This window comes from Dasypus novemcinctus, chromosome 16 (assembly GCF_030445035.2).
Source record: "Dasypus novemcinctus isolate mDasNov1 chromosome 16, mDasNov1.1.hap2, whole genome shotgun sequence".
NCBI lineage: Eukaryota > Metazoa > Chordata > Mammalia > Cingulata > Dasypodidae > Dasypus > Dasypus novemcinctus.
This window is the reverse complement of record NC_080688.1, coordinates 17,358,210-17,373,360: the sequence shown is the minus strand read 5'-3', so window position 1 is coordinate 17,373,360 and position 15,151 is coordinate 17,358,210. Positions and strand designations below refer to the sequence as shown.

Here is a 15,151-nt window from a genome sequence, read left to right as displayed (position 1 = left end):
CACTCCAGGGGGTCACTTGGGCGGTCATTCCGCGCGGTCCCGCCAAGCGCCCTCAGCCTGCCTCTCTCCGCAGCTGCTCTTCGCCCCGCGCGCGCGGGACCGCTTCGCCGGCCCGTCCTTCCTGCCGCGGGAGCGCTTCGGCCGCTTCCAGCCCACCTTCCCGCGGGCGCCGCCCGACATCGACCTGCCGCCCACCATCTCGCTGTCGGACGGCGAGGAGCCGCCGCCCTACCAGGGGCCCTGCGCGCTGCAGCTGCGCGACCCCGAGCAGCAGCGCGAGCTGAACCGCGAGTCGGTGCGCGCGCCGCCCAACCGCACGGTCTTCGACAGCGCGCTGCCCGGCGCGCCCCTGCGCGCGGGGGGCCCGCGGCCGCCCAGCAGCCACGCGGGCGTCAGCGCCGCCACCTGCAGCAGCCGCGGGCGCATGGACGGGCCGCCGCCCGCCTACAGCGAGCTGCTGCCGCCCGCCGGGGCCCCGGGCCGGGACCGGAAGCCGGGCGACCTCGTCTGACCCGCCGCCGCCGCCGCCCGAGCTGGGCCGGGACCCCGCGCGCGGCGCCCTTCGGGCCAAGCCGAAGGCCGGGCGCGCGCGGGCTTCCGGGGGGCCCTCACGTCGCGTTTCTTGGGGACAGGGGAGGGGATGGCAAAGGGTGGACGTGGGAAGGCAGAGAATGGGATGCTTTCGAAATACCGGGAAATAAATAAAACCCACCAGGCTGTTTGATTTATTTAAATCCGAAAGGAGACTTTGCAGAGAAGGGAGGCTGGACATGGCCTGTTTTATAATGAACTGAATAAAGAAGGAAACGTTATTATATATTATCATGGGGAAGAATTGGCCAGTTTGCTTTTTCTCCCAAGGTGTGGAATTTTTTTATTTTGTTTTAAAAATAAGAATCGAAATTCCTGTTTTGTGTGCCAAGGTATAAAATGGAGAGATTAGATGAATGCAAGAAGTTAATTTGTGTTGTGATGATGTGTTTTTACAAGTTGCACTATCTTCATGTTTAAAATATATATATGAGGGAACTGTTTTCCATGAAGTTCTGTATGTTGTCTTTTCACCTGTGGAATCTTATTAGGTCCAAGGAGTACCCTGGAGCCTTCCCCCTGATCACAGCAAGAAAAGATACTTGGGGACGTAGCCTAATATAGACTAACTTACCTACACAAGAAAGTCACTATGGTTGCAATAATTTGCAGTGAAAGTGAATCATTGTGGCATTTGGAGACTCTGGGAAGGAAAATAGGAAATACTAAATTCCAGCATTTCTGACTTGGTTTTGTTTTTTTTTTTTTTAGTTATTTACTAGTCTTAGACTGCACATTTTATTAGAAATAAAGCAGACACGTGCCATGTATGTAGTCTCAGTATCATCCATCGCTGCCCCTCGTCCCCTCGCAATGCAGTTTCTTCAGTAATTTAGATTTTTTTTTTCACAGTAGCATGAAATAGATAGATACATACCTTATTTTTATGCAAGGAATTGCTTAAAACGCCAGGTGGTTATTTTTAATACTGTTTAAGTAGGTGGCTTCTCATCCACGTGTGTTCCTTTCATCGCTTCTCTTGCCTGGATTTTTAGGTTCAGGCCTGGAAGTCAGTCGGTCACTGACAAGCAGACCTCACAGTTACTGCCCTGGGCGGCCCACCCCGCATTTAACGTATGAGTGATGCTGGCAGCGCATTTGCATGCTCCCGGCCCCGCGTTGCCAGTCATGCCAACAAGCCATCGTGTCTTCACTGGTACTGGCGTCGCACCTTCGTGGGACACAGGGCTCAAAACCTCCGCAGCCTCCTACAGGATCGCACTCACTCCTCCCAGGGCAGTTTTTGTGTTCATGGCCAGAACTGGGTGGTCACAAAACAGCGGGAGGATGGCGTGGTGACTTTCAGGGCACAGGCTGACAAGCACAACATGCAGTGGACATGCAATTCCAAAACTAATTTTAACTAGGATTGGTTTTACCCTAACATTCTTTCTCACGTCAAAGGGGGAAAAAATGACTTTCTTCTGCAGACTTGGCTCTCTGGCTTTTTAAAACAGCAGCAGCCAATGAGTTCAGCACTTCTCTATGGTCCATTATTTGTTTATCTGCTTTTCAGAGGTTGGATTTCTTTGACATCAGCTCGGAACAAGATGAATTGAACTGATGCTCAAGCGACTGACTCTTTGATCTATGCAGCATTGAAATGCCAAATCAGCTTGTGTGTGTTCACGTTGGTCTGTGGCTTTCCCAGTGCGGTGTCTGTGCGGGGAGCTGAGAGCGGGAGAGGCTGAATAACACGTCCCCGCCTGACCCCACTCTGCTTGTTTCTGCTCCTCGTGATAGGTAGGTTGCTGTGGATTTGCTTTGTTTCGGGGAGTGGAATCTCCGTTAGAGTCATCCATTTCCCACAGTAGCATGCACAGAACTAGAACTCTGGACTCTCTCTTAAAAGGAAAGAGAAGGAAGACTGAGTAACGGTTCTCAGCTCATGCTTGCATGCTCTTTGTCACTGCCTAAGCTTGAAGTTGCGATGGACATTCTAAGGCTGCACTTAGCCTTGTTCCAGTGAAGGGCTAGGAACGCCTCCTGAGGAGGCAGTTGGCTCTCCTGGGCCTCAACCCGGGACCAGATGGGGGGGGGGCTCCTCTAAGTCAGCTGACTTCCTGGACTTCAAGTCCATGTTTGAAGGAAGTTGGGAGTCACCTTGAGACAAGCTTAGCCTCATTCAGACAGGTGAGGAGTAGGAAACGGTTGCCTGAGCCACGGCCCTATTGGATTTTTGGCCTGGTGTTCCCTCAGCTGCAAAGGAGAGAAGGTTAGCTAATGGTTTCGTCATTCCAAACTTTGCCTGCAGTTTTGGTAAAGTGGGTGAACCAACCCTACAGCTCTAGCCCTGAATGGTTCGACCATCCTTACTTTTTTACCTGTTACAACAAAGAGCTAAGATCAGAAACTTTAAAATCCTTAGTAACTTTGCAAGGATATGGACATTCTTCACGTGTCCACAGTTTACCTGCAGAACAGTTTTTTTTTAAATTTAAATTACGTTACTTGTCCTGGAAAAGATAGGCTCCTCCCAATCAGCCACCTTAGAGAGCTGCCCTTGGAGTTAAAGAGTAATAATTTGAAGACACTTACCAAACCATGAATTCAGAAGGTCTCTGTAGGCTGGGTCTCTGGGATGAACTAGGTTAAAAGCCAAGGCCATAAACTGAATGAATAGTCCCTACATACAGGGACGAGATGGTTCCTGTCAGCAGCTCTTCTGGGGTGATGTCTGACGTGCTTGTGGGCCTTGCTGCCCCCGTGGCCCGATGTGAGAGAGCAGTGACTGAAGGTGCAGCTTACACAGCGGATCTGCTGCTCCTTCCCCAAACCGGCATGTGCTCGTGTCCCAGTGCTGGAAGCCGCACTTGAGGCAGTCGAGGACAGGCGGAGGAGCTCAGTGCTCTTTCAAGAGCATACTGCAACAAAGGATTGCTTTGTTTGAAAGAAAAGCTGCTGGGAAGTTAAATACTCTTGGATATATTGCTCTGACTTTGGTCCCCTGTCCTGTGTACTTCCAGGAGCACGAAACCTGAGGTGTGTTGAGTCCTGCCTAGGAGAACACATTCTTCAGGCATAATTTTTGTCTTTCCAGAGACTCTAGAGTTTTCAGACTCTGAAGCATCTTTCCTGCAAAAGAGATTTTTGTTAAACAAATTATGCACTTAATAAGTTGACCTAGTCTTAGTGTACCTGGCCCAAATTTAGTTTTAAAGACTCTTGGGAAGTATATCCTTTTGTCTTCCCCTACCATATAAACACAGGGAGCACACCCAGTCCAGGAGAAATTTCAGAAGGGCAGAGATTATTTAAAACTCACACAGAATTTACCATGAGGTCTACACTTAGTTTCACTAATTGTGGCTCAGATTTATGGGAGAGGAAATGGGGGCTAACCCCCCCTTAACACCAGCCGGGGAATTTGGCCAGAGATGAGCACATCCGGAGCTTCTGAATATCTCCATTTGATCTTCTTCACCTTTATTTTATCATCATGAGAAAGAGAAGGGCTCCTATGGCAAGCACTTTTAGAAAGCATCTCTGATTTCAATCCATTCAAAGCCCTGATGTCCTCTCAGAACCAGTACTTTCCCATTTCTGACAGGGGTGATCATATATCTTCTTCCAAGCACCCCAAGTCACAATGATGGTTCTCGGCAGCTTTGCGTGCCAAGAACCCGACTTCCAGCTACCAGGACCCATCCAGAGCCAGCAGAGAAGGGGGCAGGCAGCGGGGAGAGGTATGTGCCTTGCAGTGGCCCGACTGATTTCGGCACACACGTTGGTACCCAAAGCCCTTTTTTGCACTGTTCAAGTTTGGCACGGGCAGCCATTGTGACAGGGTCGCTGTGCTGTTGCGTTCTGAGCTGGGATGGGTCGGTAAGCTGATGTCTCGTGTTAAGAGAGTGAGGGCTTCCTTCCACCCTTTCTTTCCTTCCTCAGCGTGTGCTTATGTGATGTGGTAGGGGAGGTAGAGCTATACCGAAACTATACACCATAACTGCATAGTACAGATACAGAGCATTTCAGAGTCTGCATGTTAGGAGTTTCTAAGCAGCTAAGGTGCCTCACGCTCCCGTTTTAGATGAGATAGGAGCCGAGCCCCCACCTCCCCGCCACGTGCCGAGCTTTGTCGTGCCTCTCTTAAAATGGTGCTTTTTCAGTTGTCTGTCTTTTCTTATGTTTTTATTTGTAAGGTGCTGTATATAACTTGAATATATTATGCACATATCCTACCCAATGGGTAGAACAAAAAATTGTTAATACTGTAATATAATGTACAGATGATACCGATTTTAACAAAAATGGCATAGAATTTGTGAATGCCTATGTGCTTTGTCCTCTTTTGTAAGGAAATTTGCAAATGGATGCATACAAATAAAAGTCTATGTAGTTTATTTTCCTATTAAATATCAATATTATAACATAAGAGGAAGAAGTCTGAGCAAACAAGTGACAATTATGACCAGCATATACACAGCAATTGAGAGCTGCATCTTTGCTGTGAAAACACTTTTTAAAAGTTAGTTTAAAAAAACAATCCCACAGTTTTTTGCTTGCCACTAGATGCTTCTTATTTTAATCACTTTAATAATGTTCAGTTGGACCAGTGTTAATGATGTGTCAGAAAAAAAAAAGGTTGATTTTTCCACTTGCTTTATGAACAGACACTATCTCATGTTGTAGTATGAAGATGGTGTCAGGCCCTGGTGAAAATGCAAATTCTTGTTAAAACTGCAAACTTTATGTCCAAGTAACCCAGCCGGCAGCCAAGGACTCTGGGCAGCTAGAGGCGTCTCCAGTCATCTGTGTTCCCTGTTTCCTTGCACGTTTTCTTTTACGGATTCCAGCCGTGGAGCCAATAGTGACTAGCTGAGCTGGTAGGGAAAGAATCCCTCCGGAAAAACTCCCTGAAGACAAGCCCCTATTCTTAGCTTGGGAAGAGTGTTCTGTGATGGGTTCTTAAGGGAAGAGAACTGGCTGTGGGCCAGCCGGGGGAAGAATCTGATATCCGTTCTCCTGGTGTCTTTTGGTAATCCTGCCTAGAAACAAACCAGGGTTCCTACAGGTTCGAGATTCCACTTTAAGTTTCCTGTGAGGCCACATCTCTCCACAGCTTCTACTTCTGGGTCAGCTTTTAGAGTCTGATTGTGACCTCTCTATTTATCTTCAAAATTCTCCAGAAAGAACGAAGGAAAGAAAGGCCTTGTTCACTAAAAACCACTGTTAAGAGCTTTGGTGCGTGTTAGGCCCTTAAGTGTTATCCACACAGATGATCTGTGGAATTTTGCCTTTCGGGTTCATATGTCCTGTTTATTCTGTCATCCAAGGAATCCTGGTTCTAACAAATTACATTTTTTTATTTGCTTGCAGTTATATGCTCTGGTTTTGAAAATCACAATGGAATCCTACCCTGCACCCCCAGAAAATCAGTTTTCACCGGTTATCCTTAAACTGAAAATAAGTCTACAGTGCAGTCCCTAGCGCTGAAGCCACTGTAAGCCAGCCCTCCTTTTAGAACTGGCAGAGGCGGTTGTGGAGCGTAACCGCTCAGCCCAGGCCGTCAGCTCTGAGGACGGAGGCTGTCACCGCCAGAGACAGCCCCACCTGCCCTGTGGGTTTAGCCTCTCGGGGGAGTGGTTGAGCTTGAGTGTCACGGTGGAATGTTCTGAACGCAGAGGCACTAACACTTGTGACCACGCCATTGCTTCCCTCCTCAGAACTAACTGAGGCTTAAATTTTACTGTTAAGGACTTGGCCTCATCTCAATGTGCTTCCCATAGGGACTTTTCATTAACGGCTTGCAAGAATCACCATTTCTAATTGTATATTTGTCTTGTTTAAAACTTCTGAAAATATGTACTGTGCTATCCACAGCAAGTCACTCATTTGCTTTTTATTATAAAGCAATCAACTAAAAAAAATGACACCTGTATTAGAACTTTTCAGTCGTCGTTATATGACACAGTAACCAGAAGTCATTAGTCTTTTTTTGAATGACCATTTGCACTCACTTTTCAGCATAATTCCCAGTGATCTACAGAAAAGGATTTCCACCTGCTATGTATCTGCCTCTCTTAACTGAGCAATGATGATGTTGGGTTTAGATCTAAGGTCTGTAATTGCAGTATTTTTAAAGGAAGACAGGGCTCGAAGTGCTGTTTGTTAGTTATGAAATACAGTTTTCTGCTTGTTCTCAATGGTTGGTCAAGCCATAGCACAAAATCATTAAAAATAATCAGTGACATACATTTGTCTCCTGTTTATTTTTTTCTTTCAGCAACAAAGCGCACATAGGAGGGGGAAAAATACATGTGTTTTATTAAAGTCAGGCTCAGAAAAAAATGGAAACATTTCTTTTGATTCCCTAGCCAACCTTTCCCTTCAGCTTTTCTTCACTCTGATTTGTATTTTATATTTATATTTTATATTTTGCTATAAACACCCCTGGTCAGGTCATGGCATGTGATTCTATTCTCAGTTCTGCATTCCACACGGAACATTCTGAGACCTTCGTCGGCCACACCATGGGAGGATTGTCTTCAGGTTTCTGTCACAGGTATCAGCCCAATATATATATACACAAGAGTTCTGAATGGAACAGATTCTTCCACAGGTTTTATTTTTATACATTTTTAGGAGGTCCTGGGGATTGAACCCAGGACCTTGTACATGTGAAGCACATGCTCAACCACTGAGCTACACCTGCTCCTCTCCACAGGTTTTAAATTCTCTGACATTTGAGGTTTCCAATTCATGTTGATGGGTTGTGTATACACACACACCCCCACACACCATCAACCAGACCTCTGGAATAAGTGAATTTAGGATGTTTCCAAAAAAAAAGACAATTCTCATATTTGTCTATAGTAGTGATGAACAAAGAAACCCAAAATTTAAAATACCACTTGGATAGCTGTATGGGCCCCAAATTCTAACCATAACACCCATGTTAGATTCTGAATTAATTCTTTAAGATTTATTTGGAAAGGAGATTAGAAAAGATTGAGAAGGAAAAGAGCTATAAAGAAAGGATTTCTTTCCTTTAAAACAACAAATCATTGCTGAGAAACCAGATTATGCTCTGGAATAAATTCTATAATCGCTTATTCTGCCGATGGTAGACTACACACAGCTAAGTGTGTCCCCCAAGCTTGAGAGCCCTGAGTGACACTGACAAGTGTGTAACTCTCCTCCTTGACGGTGGGAATCTCTGGACCCTGGGTCCTCCTTGCCACACAGAGAGTTGTCCCCCGCCCCAGCCCACCCTGCCACTCTTTCCTGCTGCGGGGGGTCTGGACCCAGGATCGTTTTGGTAGCTTGGTTTGGGTTGCTCTGAAAGCAAAACCTGGGTCAAGGTCGTGGATGCCCAGGAGCTGTTCCCAGGACAGGTGAGTGAGCGGGGAGAGGGACCGCGTGTTAGCGCTGGCTCTCCTGGAGGCAGCCGGGCCTCCATTGTGCTGAGAGCCTAGAGACACGTCTCAGAACTGCCTTTTAAAGGACAGGCGCAGGGACAAGTGCACGGGCTCCCGTCCCCGCTCTCAGGGCTGCCCTCCAGCAGCCTGGGCTGGGGCCCAGCACGCTCGGGGATGGGTTTCAGAGAAAGCCGCGAAGCAGAGACACAGGTGAGAGAAGCGGGCTTTGAGGCCGGGCACATCCGCGCACCCAGGCGCTGCCCGGGGCCAGCTGGAGTTGAAGGTCAACACGGACGGACGGGGAAGGACTGGGCGGGCGCGTCAAAGCTCTCCTACAGCAGCGGACCGCACCTGAACAACGCCAGGCGCTGCTGGCCAGAAGAGAGACATTCCAGGGTCTTGACCCATTTTTTTCTTCCAGATACACTTACCCTCAGGACACAATGGAACTAGATGATAATGTTTTCTGTCACTGGTGTCATCCACAGCAGTCTGTCTCTATTACTGCCCTGGACCAAGCTAATTTGCAAAGTTCTCCATGCCTTTCTCGGCCCTGGAGGACAGACATTGGCTCGCTGTGCCTGAGGCTTCTCTAAGTCTCGTCCTGAGCCCTCCAAAATCTGAAGCTAGGCTATCTCTGGTTTACTTTGACAACCAACTTATTTTATTCATTAACCTTTTTTTTTTTTTCTATTTCCAATGGCTAACTCTGTTGTTCCTCTGGTGTTCTGAAAGATACACAGAGGAACACTTATTAGTCAAATGACGTAGTCAAGGTCTCCTTATTAATGAAATAAAAATGAAGAGAAAAAACGCTTAATTGTATTCATAGCTCATGAAATCAAACATCATATCCTTTTTTAACCTTTAGAATTAATATAGTATTAATAACTTTGTTTTTTCTACAAAAACATTACAGTTTGTTAACTGTAGTCCATAAATTACGTTAGTTATATTTTTCCCATCTATCACCACATTCTTTTTTTTTACAGTTTATTTTTATTATAGAGGTTGTGAACTTACAAAACAATCATAAACATGTATTGGAATTCCCATACAACATCCCTCCATCAGCTCACTACATTGTTGTGGAACATCTGTTATAGATTATGAGATCATCAGACTATTACCACTAATCATGGTCCACAGTGTACATTTGGCATATTTTTTCCATACCCCCCTTATAACATAGTACATCTTTTGCATTAATGCAAGAATATTATAGTATTGTTGTTAACAATAGTCCATAAGTTACATTAATTGTATTCTTCCCATACTTCTCCACATTTTTACCACCTTGCAATAGTGATGTAATTTGTTCTAGTTCATAGGAGGATATTCTTGTATTTGTATTATTAAAAGCACAATCCTCATCCACCTCTGGGTTCATTCTGTTATTCAGTCCCTAGATTATTCTCTAGCTTTCTTTCGATTGACATTTTTAACCCTAGACTACCCTTTTCAGTCCCAATCCCATTTATAGACCACCTGCATTAGTTCTCACTATACTGTTACCATCAACTCTATCCACTTCCACACTTAGAGTGAATTACAACTTTCACATACATTAAGAATCAGTACATCTTTGCAGCCCTACTCATCTCCTAATAATCTTTACTCTAGATTTTAACTCTGTGTTTATTCTTTGTATTTAGTTCATATTAGAGAGACCATAACAATATTTGTCCTTTTGTGTCTGGCTTACTTCACTTAGCATGTCTTCATGATTCATCCATGTTATCGTATCATTCATTTCTTCTTACTGCAGCACAGTTTTCCATCACACATATGTGTGTGTGTATACTACATTTTGTTTATCTATTTATTGGTTATACACACTTGGGTTGTTTCCATCTTTTGGCAATTGTGAATAATCCCTCTATGAGCATAGGTATGCAAATGTCTTGTGTCAGTTTTCAGTTCTTCTGGATACACTTAGTAGAAGAATTGCTGGATCATATGGCAGTTCTATATTTAGCTTCCTGAGGAAGCGCCAAACTGTCTTCTAAGGCTGCACCATTTTACACTCCCACCAACAATGAAGGAGTGTTCCTATTTCTCCACATCTGCGCCAGCACTTTTTTTTTCTTTTTACAGGAAGTAATGGGGATTGAACCAAGGATCTTATACATGGGAAGCAGGTGCTCAAACTACTGAGATACACCTGTTCCCATTTTTTTTTTCAATAATGGCCATTCTATGCTGTGTGAGATGATATCTCATTGTCATTTTTATTTGCATTTCCCAAATAGCTAGTGATATTGAACATTTTTTTCATGTGTTTTTTGACTATTTGTATTCCCCCTTTGAACAAATATCTACTTAAATCTATAGGCCATTTTTTTATTGGATTGCTTGCTCTTTTATTGAGTTGTGCGATATATATATAGAATGGAAATCAAACTCTTATTGGATATGTGGTTTCCAAATATTTTCTCCCATTTTCACCTTCTTGCCTTTTCACCTTATTGGCGAGGTACTTTGAGTCACAAAAGTGTTTGTTTGAGGAGGTCCCATTTATCCGTGTTTTCTTTCAGTGCTCATGCTTTCAGTGTAAGGTTTAAGAATTGACCACCTACTACCATGTCTTGAAGATGTTTCCCTACATTTTCTTCTAGGAGTTTTGTGGTTTTCGATTTTATTGTTAAGCCTTTGATCCATTTTGAGTTAATTTTTGTGTAAGGTGTAAGAGAGTAGTCCTCTTTCTTTCTTTTGGATATGGATATCCAGTTCTCCCAGCAGCATTTTTTGAATAGACTGTTCTGCTCCAGCTGGGGGGCTCTGACAGGCTTGTCAAAAATCACTTGACCCACAAACAGACATCTGCACACCGTGTTTATAGCGGCATTATTCACGATTGTCAAAAGCTGGAAACAACCCAGGTGTCCATCAGCCAATGAATGGATAAACAAACTGTGGGGTATTCACATGATGGAATATTATGCAGCTGCAAGAAGAAATGAAGTCGTAAAGCATATGACAACATGGATGAACCTGGAGGACATTATGTTGAGTGAAGCAAGCCAGACCAAAGGACGAATACTATATGATTGTGTTACTGAACCAAATATATTATGTATGATTCAAAAAAAAATTTTTATATGCAACCAGTACAAAAAACATTTTTATCTCGTACATTTGTTTTCTTTTTTACTTTTTAATTATTGTTTCTGTTTTCAATTATTAAATGTACAAAATAAAGTAAAAATCCCTTGACCATAGATGTGAGGGTCTGTTTCCAAGCCATCAGTTTGGTTCCATTGCTCTATGTGTCTATCTTTATGCCAATACTAAGCTATTTTTACCACTGTAGCTAGGTAATATGATTTAAAGTCTGGGAGCGAGAGTCCTCCAACTTCACTTTTCCTTTTTAAAATGTTTCTGGCTATTCGGGGCCCCTTACCCTTCAAAATAAATTTGTGTATCATCACATTCTTAGCGTAGAAGAACATTCCTGTATTTACATTATTAACCACAATCCTGATCTACTTCCAAAATCATTGTTATTGGAATCATTAACAATTTGTGTTTTTTTTTCTTCCCCAAATGAAAGACCTGCAGACTGCTAAGAAGAATCAACTGTGAGTCACACTTACCAGGCTTTCCCACGTTCTTGAAATGATTCTGCGGAATCTTTCAGTCACCTAGCCACAGCACACCTGATGATAAGACACCGTAACTCTGAGTCTCTGTAATGATACTTGCATAGAACAGTTTATCCTGAATCTTACTTAGAACATCATAGTTAGATTTCTCTGATTACACTGTTTTGATTTGTTTTGCTTTGAATGGATTCAAATTAAAATGAACATTTAAAAAAATAGCAGTCCAAAAGGAAAAGCTTTGCATTTGTGAAGTGTCTCCTTTAATGCCATGTTTGTGCCAACACTTTTGCTTTTGCCCTAACATTGCAAACTTCAGTCAATCTATTTTACACTCATACATTTTTTTTGTTAATCAGAAGTGCAAAGGTACAGTTTCAATTATTTGAACATAAGCACAATGGTGATTGAAAATGCAGATTTTCAAAAGGGCACATACTTACAAAGAATCTGAAAAAAACCCCCACAGCAGTTGTGTCTAGTAGCTGTTTGTATAATGTAACCCACCTGCAAAGCCATTTTCATGTATAGAGCTGTATGGCTCGCCTGTTACCAGTCTTTATGAAGTGCAAAACATTCTAACAGTCTACACTAGCACACAGAGTTAATGTGCTTTGAAATTCAAGGGAAATGTTTCTGTTCTGCACATACGCATTGGCCTGTGGAATGCCAACCCCTCACCTTCCCTTCTTATCCTGGGCTGCTTCTATCCAAGGGTTTTTCACATTAGGTAGGGGCTCCGAATGGGATTGTCTAAGGTGAATTTCTATGCTATTTCCTCTTTGGAGACAGTTAAAAGGCAGCCCAGGCTTTAGCATGCAGACCTGAAGTCCCTGACTTATCTTCTTCTTAAATATCATCTATAAGGAACAGCAATACTTACCTGGCAGGACAACTGAGGTTGACAGGCAGTGAGCTTGGCACATGGCATAGTGGGGCTTTTCAATAAATGGTGGTTGCTATTGCTATAAATATCAAAAGGAACATATCCCCCCAATACTACAGATCTGTAAGCAGCCTTTTGCCTTTGGAATGCTCTAAATTGCTACAGCAGTGAGCAAACAGAAACTGTATCTACTGCCCCTGCAGTTAGTCCTGTTTAAACTTAGGCTGGACACTGTCAAGGTCAAGAGCTAGAGCAGATATGCGTCACGACTGCAGGGTGGTAGAAAGGTAGAGGCATGGGGAGAGCACTAGTGTGACCTGTGGACTGTGGTTAACTGCAATAATGTAATATGCATCTATGTCAGAGATGTACTGTGTTGATAATGGGGGGAGTATGGGAAAAAATGTGCCAAGTGTACGTAAGAATCTGATATTATCTCATAATCTGTAACAAATGTTCCACCACGCTGTGGTGTGTTGGTGAAGGGGTACTGTATGGGAATTCTACACAAGTGCAGGATTGTTTTGAAAGTTCACAACTTCTGTAATATACATATATTTTAAAAATAATAATAGGGGAGGCTGGGGGAAATATACACCAAATGTAAGATATAGACTATAGTAGTAAGATTGACAATTCTCTTTCAGTTTGTAACACAAACTGTGTATCACAACAGTGCAAGGTGTTGGTGGAGGGGTGATATGTAGGGGCCCTGTATGATGTTATGCATGTTTGTTCTGTAAGTTCACAACTTTTATTATACACATTATTTAGGTATGTCCATGATGAATGATATATTTCAATACAATTTTTAAAGGGGGGGTGGGGAAGACTGAACTGCCAGGTCCCAAAATTCCTTCCCAGAGTTGTTAAATAAAATGCACCTGCATCTTTTACCCCATTATTTTTGATGGCTGGAGACAGATTTAAAAAAAAAAAAAGAACCACACTGGGTGTTTCAGGATGGGGTGAGGACTCTAACAGGCTTAGTAATAAAATGTTAAAATCCAAAGGCATTTATTTAGGGAGAATAAAGATAAATGGTTCAAATAAGCCCCTCCTTGCTGCCCCCCACCCCAGGGTTTCTCCTTAGGAAGGAGTGGGCGAAGGCCAATGCTGATCAGAGCATGTGATTTAATATCCTCTTCACTCGCCCAATTCTGGCCTGAAGTAGATCCTCAGTGAACCTCGGGCTCAAATCATCCGCAGCTTGGACTTGCAGCGCAACTTGGCCTTTTTGCTTTCACCCCCACCCCCACCGTGTGTCTCCTGGGCACTAGCCTTTGCCATGCCCCTCGGTTCACTGGACCGACATCGGCACAATCGCTTTCTTCTGGAATAAAAGCCACGACACTTGGTCGTTTGCCTTACTCTCATTTGAAGCCCCAAACACACAGACCCTAACATTTCTGACAAAGCTGACATTGCTTTCATTATCGGCTGGTCGCCCTCTGCCAGCGTTTTAGTTCAGCAAAACTAGAGAAAAGAGAGGGGAAGAGGAGATGCTACAGTCCCCAAACCTTCAGGACCCAGAGGAACAGGTGACGCGGCTGGCCGGCCACCAGACTCACCTGAAAAGTGCTTCATAGTGACCACTCCTAAGTGAGGGGCAGAGGCATACAAGGTTGCATAGAAAGGAAAAACAAAAACCAAAACCCGACAGTTCTATCACATCAGGCTCATAGGTACCGTACCCTTGCAAAGGGCATGGGATTAAAAGCCCGAGCTTTTCTTGGGACTCAGGGAGACCAACTTCCATCCTTGGGTGAAACCTAATGGTTCTTCAGCAGGGATATACTGAACTGCTCAGAGCTATAATTTTCCACAGATGCCAGTGGATGACCGCTCCAGGTGTCCAGGGAATGGGAAATTCCAGCTTGAGCTGGCTCCCAGTATGCCACACACGTGGGCTCGGATGTCATGACCAGTATTTTACCCTGCACAGGAGCAATTAGGGAAGTGCAGACTCACTCTACTAGAGGGGCGATGGGGAATTCCTGAGGGCCAAATCCTCCTGGGACATATGCAATATTTAAACATATGTAGACATATTAAAACTAGATTTAGTCACTGAAATGTCTATTAACTTACTCTCCAGGATGGATTTAAGTGTGTTTGAAAAAAGGATATCAACAGTAGAACCTAAGGAATAAAGGAGAAATTATGAAGTTCAAATCCAAAAGGAATATTAGTAAGTTGGTCTCCTATCTCCAAAAATGCAGTTTCAAAAGTCCCAAAGTATGACTTAGTCTATCTGAATGCCTGGTGCTTGAGGAAAAATATTAAGCACAAGTCGAAACCTGAAGTCAGCTCCAGCTCTCCTGGGCCTCTCGACTAAAAATACTGGCTTACATTTTTCCATAGTCCCATGAGCCAGGGTTTGACTTATGACTCAAAAATCTTCTACTAATCCAAAATGCTCCTGAAATGATGCGGTTAATGAATGAGCAAGGTTTCACAACAAAAGTTGCATTCAGTTTTCTGGACAAGAAGCATTTAATAATAGTATTCTCTACTTATTTTGGCGATTAAGACTTGTCTCTTGTTTTTGAACCAAAAGGAGTGAGGAATGGAGATTATAACCCACCATCTCCTGCATCTTCTTTAATAAGGGAATAAAAAGTACTTGTTGATGGAGCACCATGGCAACAAAGCTCTGTAATTCTATCTCCAGACTGTAGCTCTGTAAGAGGTATTTGAGGACTTCTCAG

At 43.7% G+C, this 15,151-nt stretch overlaps 1 protein-coding gene and 1 non-coding gene across 5 annotated transcripts in view; one reads left to right on the top strand and one right to left on the bottom strand.

The window, feature by feature from the left end:
* Nucleotides 1–6,786, top strand: part of LDLRAD4 (low density lipoprotein receptor class A domain containing 4) — a 460,618-nt gene extending 453,832 nt beyond the window's left edge. For all 4 annotated transcript variants that reach the window (XM_023592136.3, XM_012529617.4, XM_023592137.3 and 1 more), the window contains one exon: nt 74–6,786. In XM_023592136.3, the coding sequence (XP_023447904.2) occupies nt 74–511 (438 nt within the window). In that variant the 3' untranslated portion in view covers nt 512–6,786. The remainder of the gene's footprint in view (nt 1–73) is intronic.
* A 388-nt stretch (nt 6,787–7,174) lies between these two features.
* On the bottom strand, nt 7,175–7,246 carry TRNAV-CAC (transfer RNA valine (anticodon CAC)). The gene has a single exon. It is a non-coding gene; the product is annotated as a tRNA-Val (tRNA).
* Nucleotides 7,247–15,151: the final 7,905 nt, after the last annotated feature.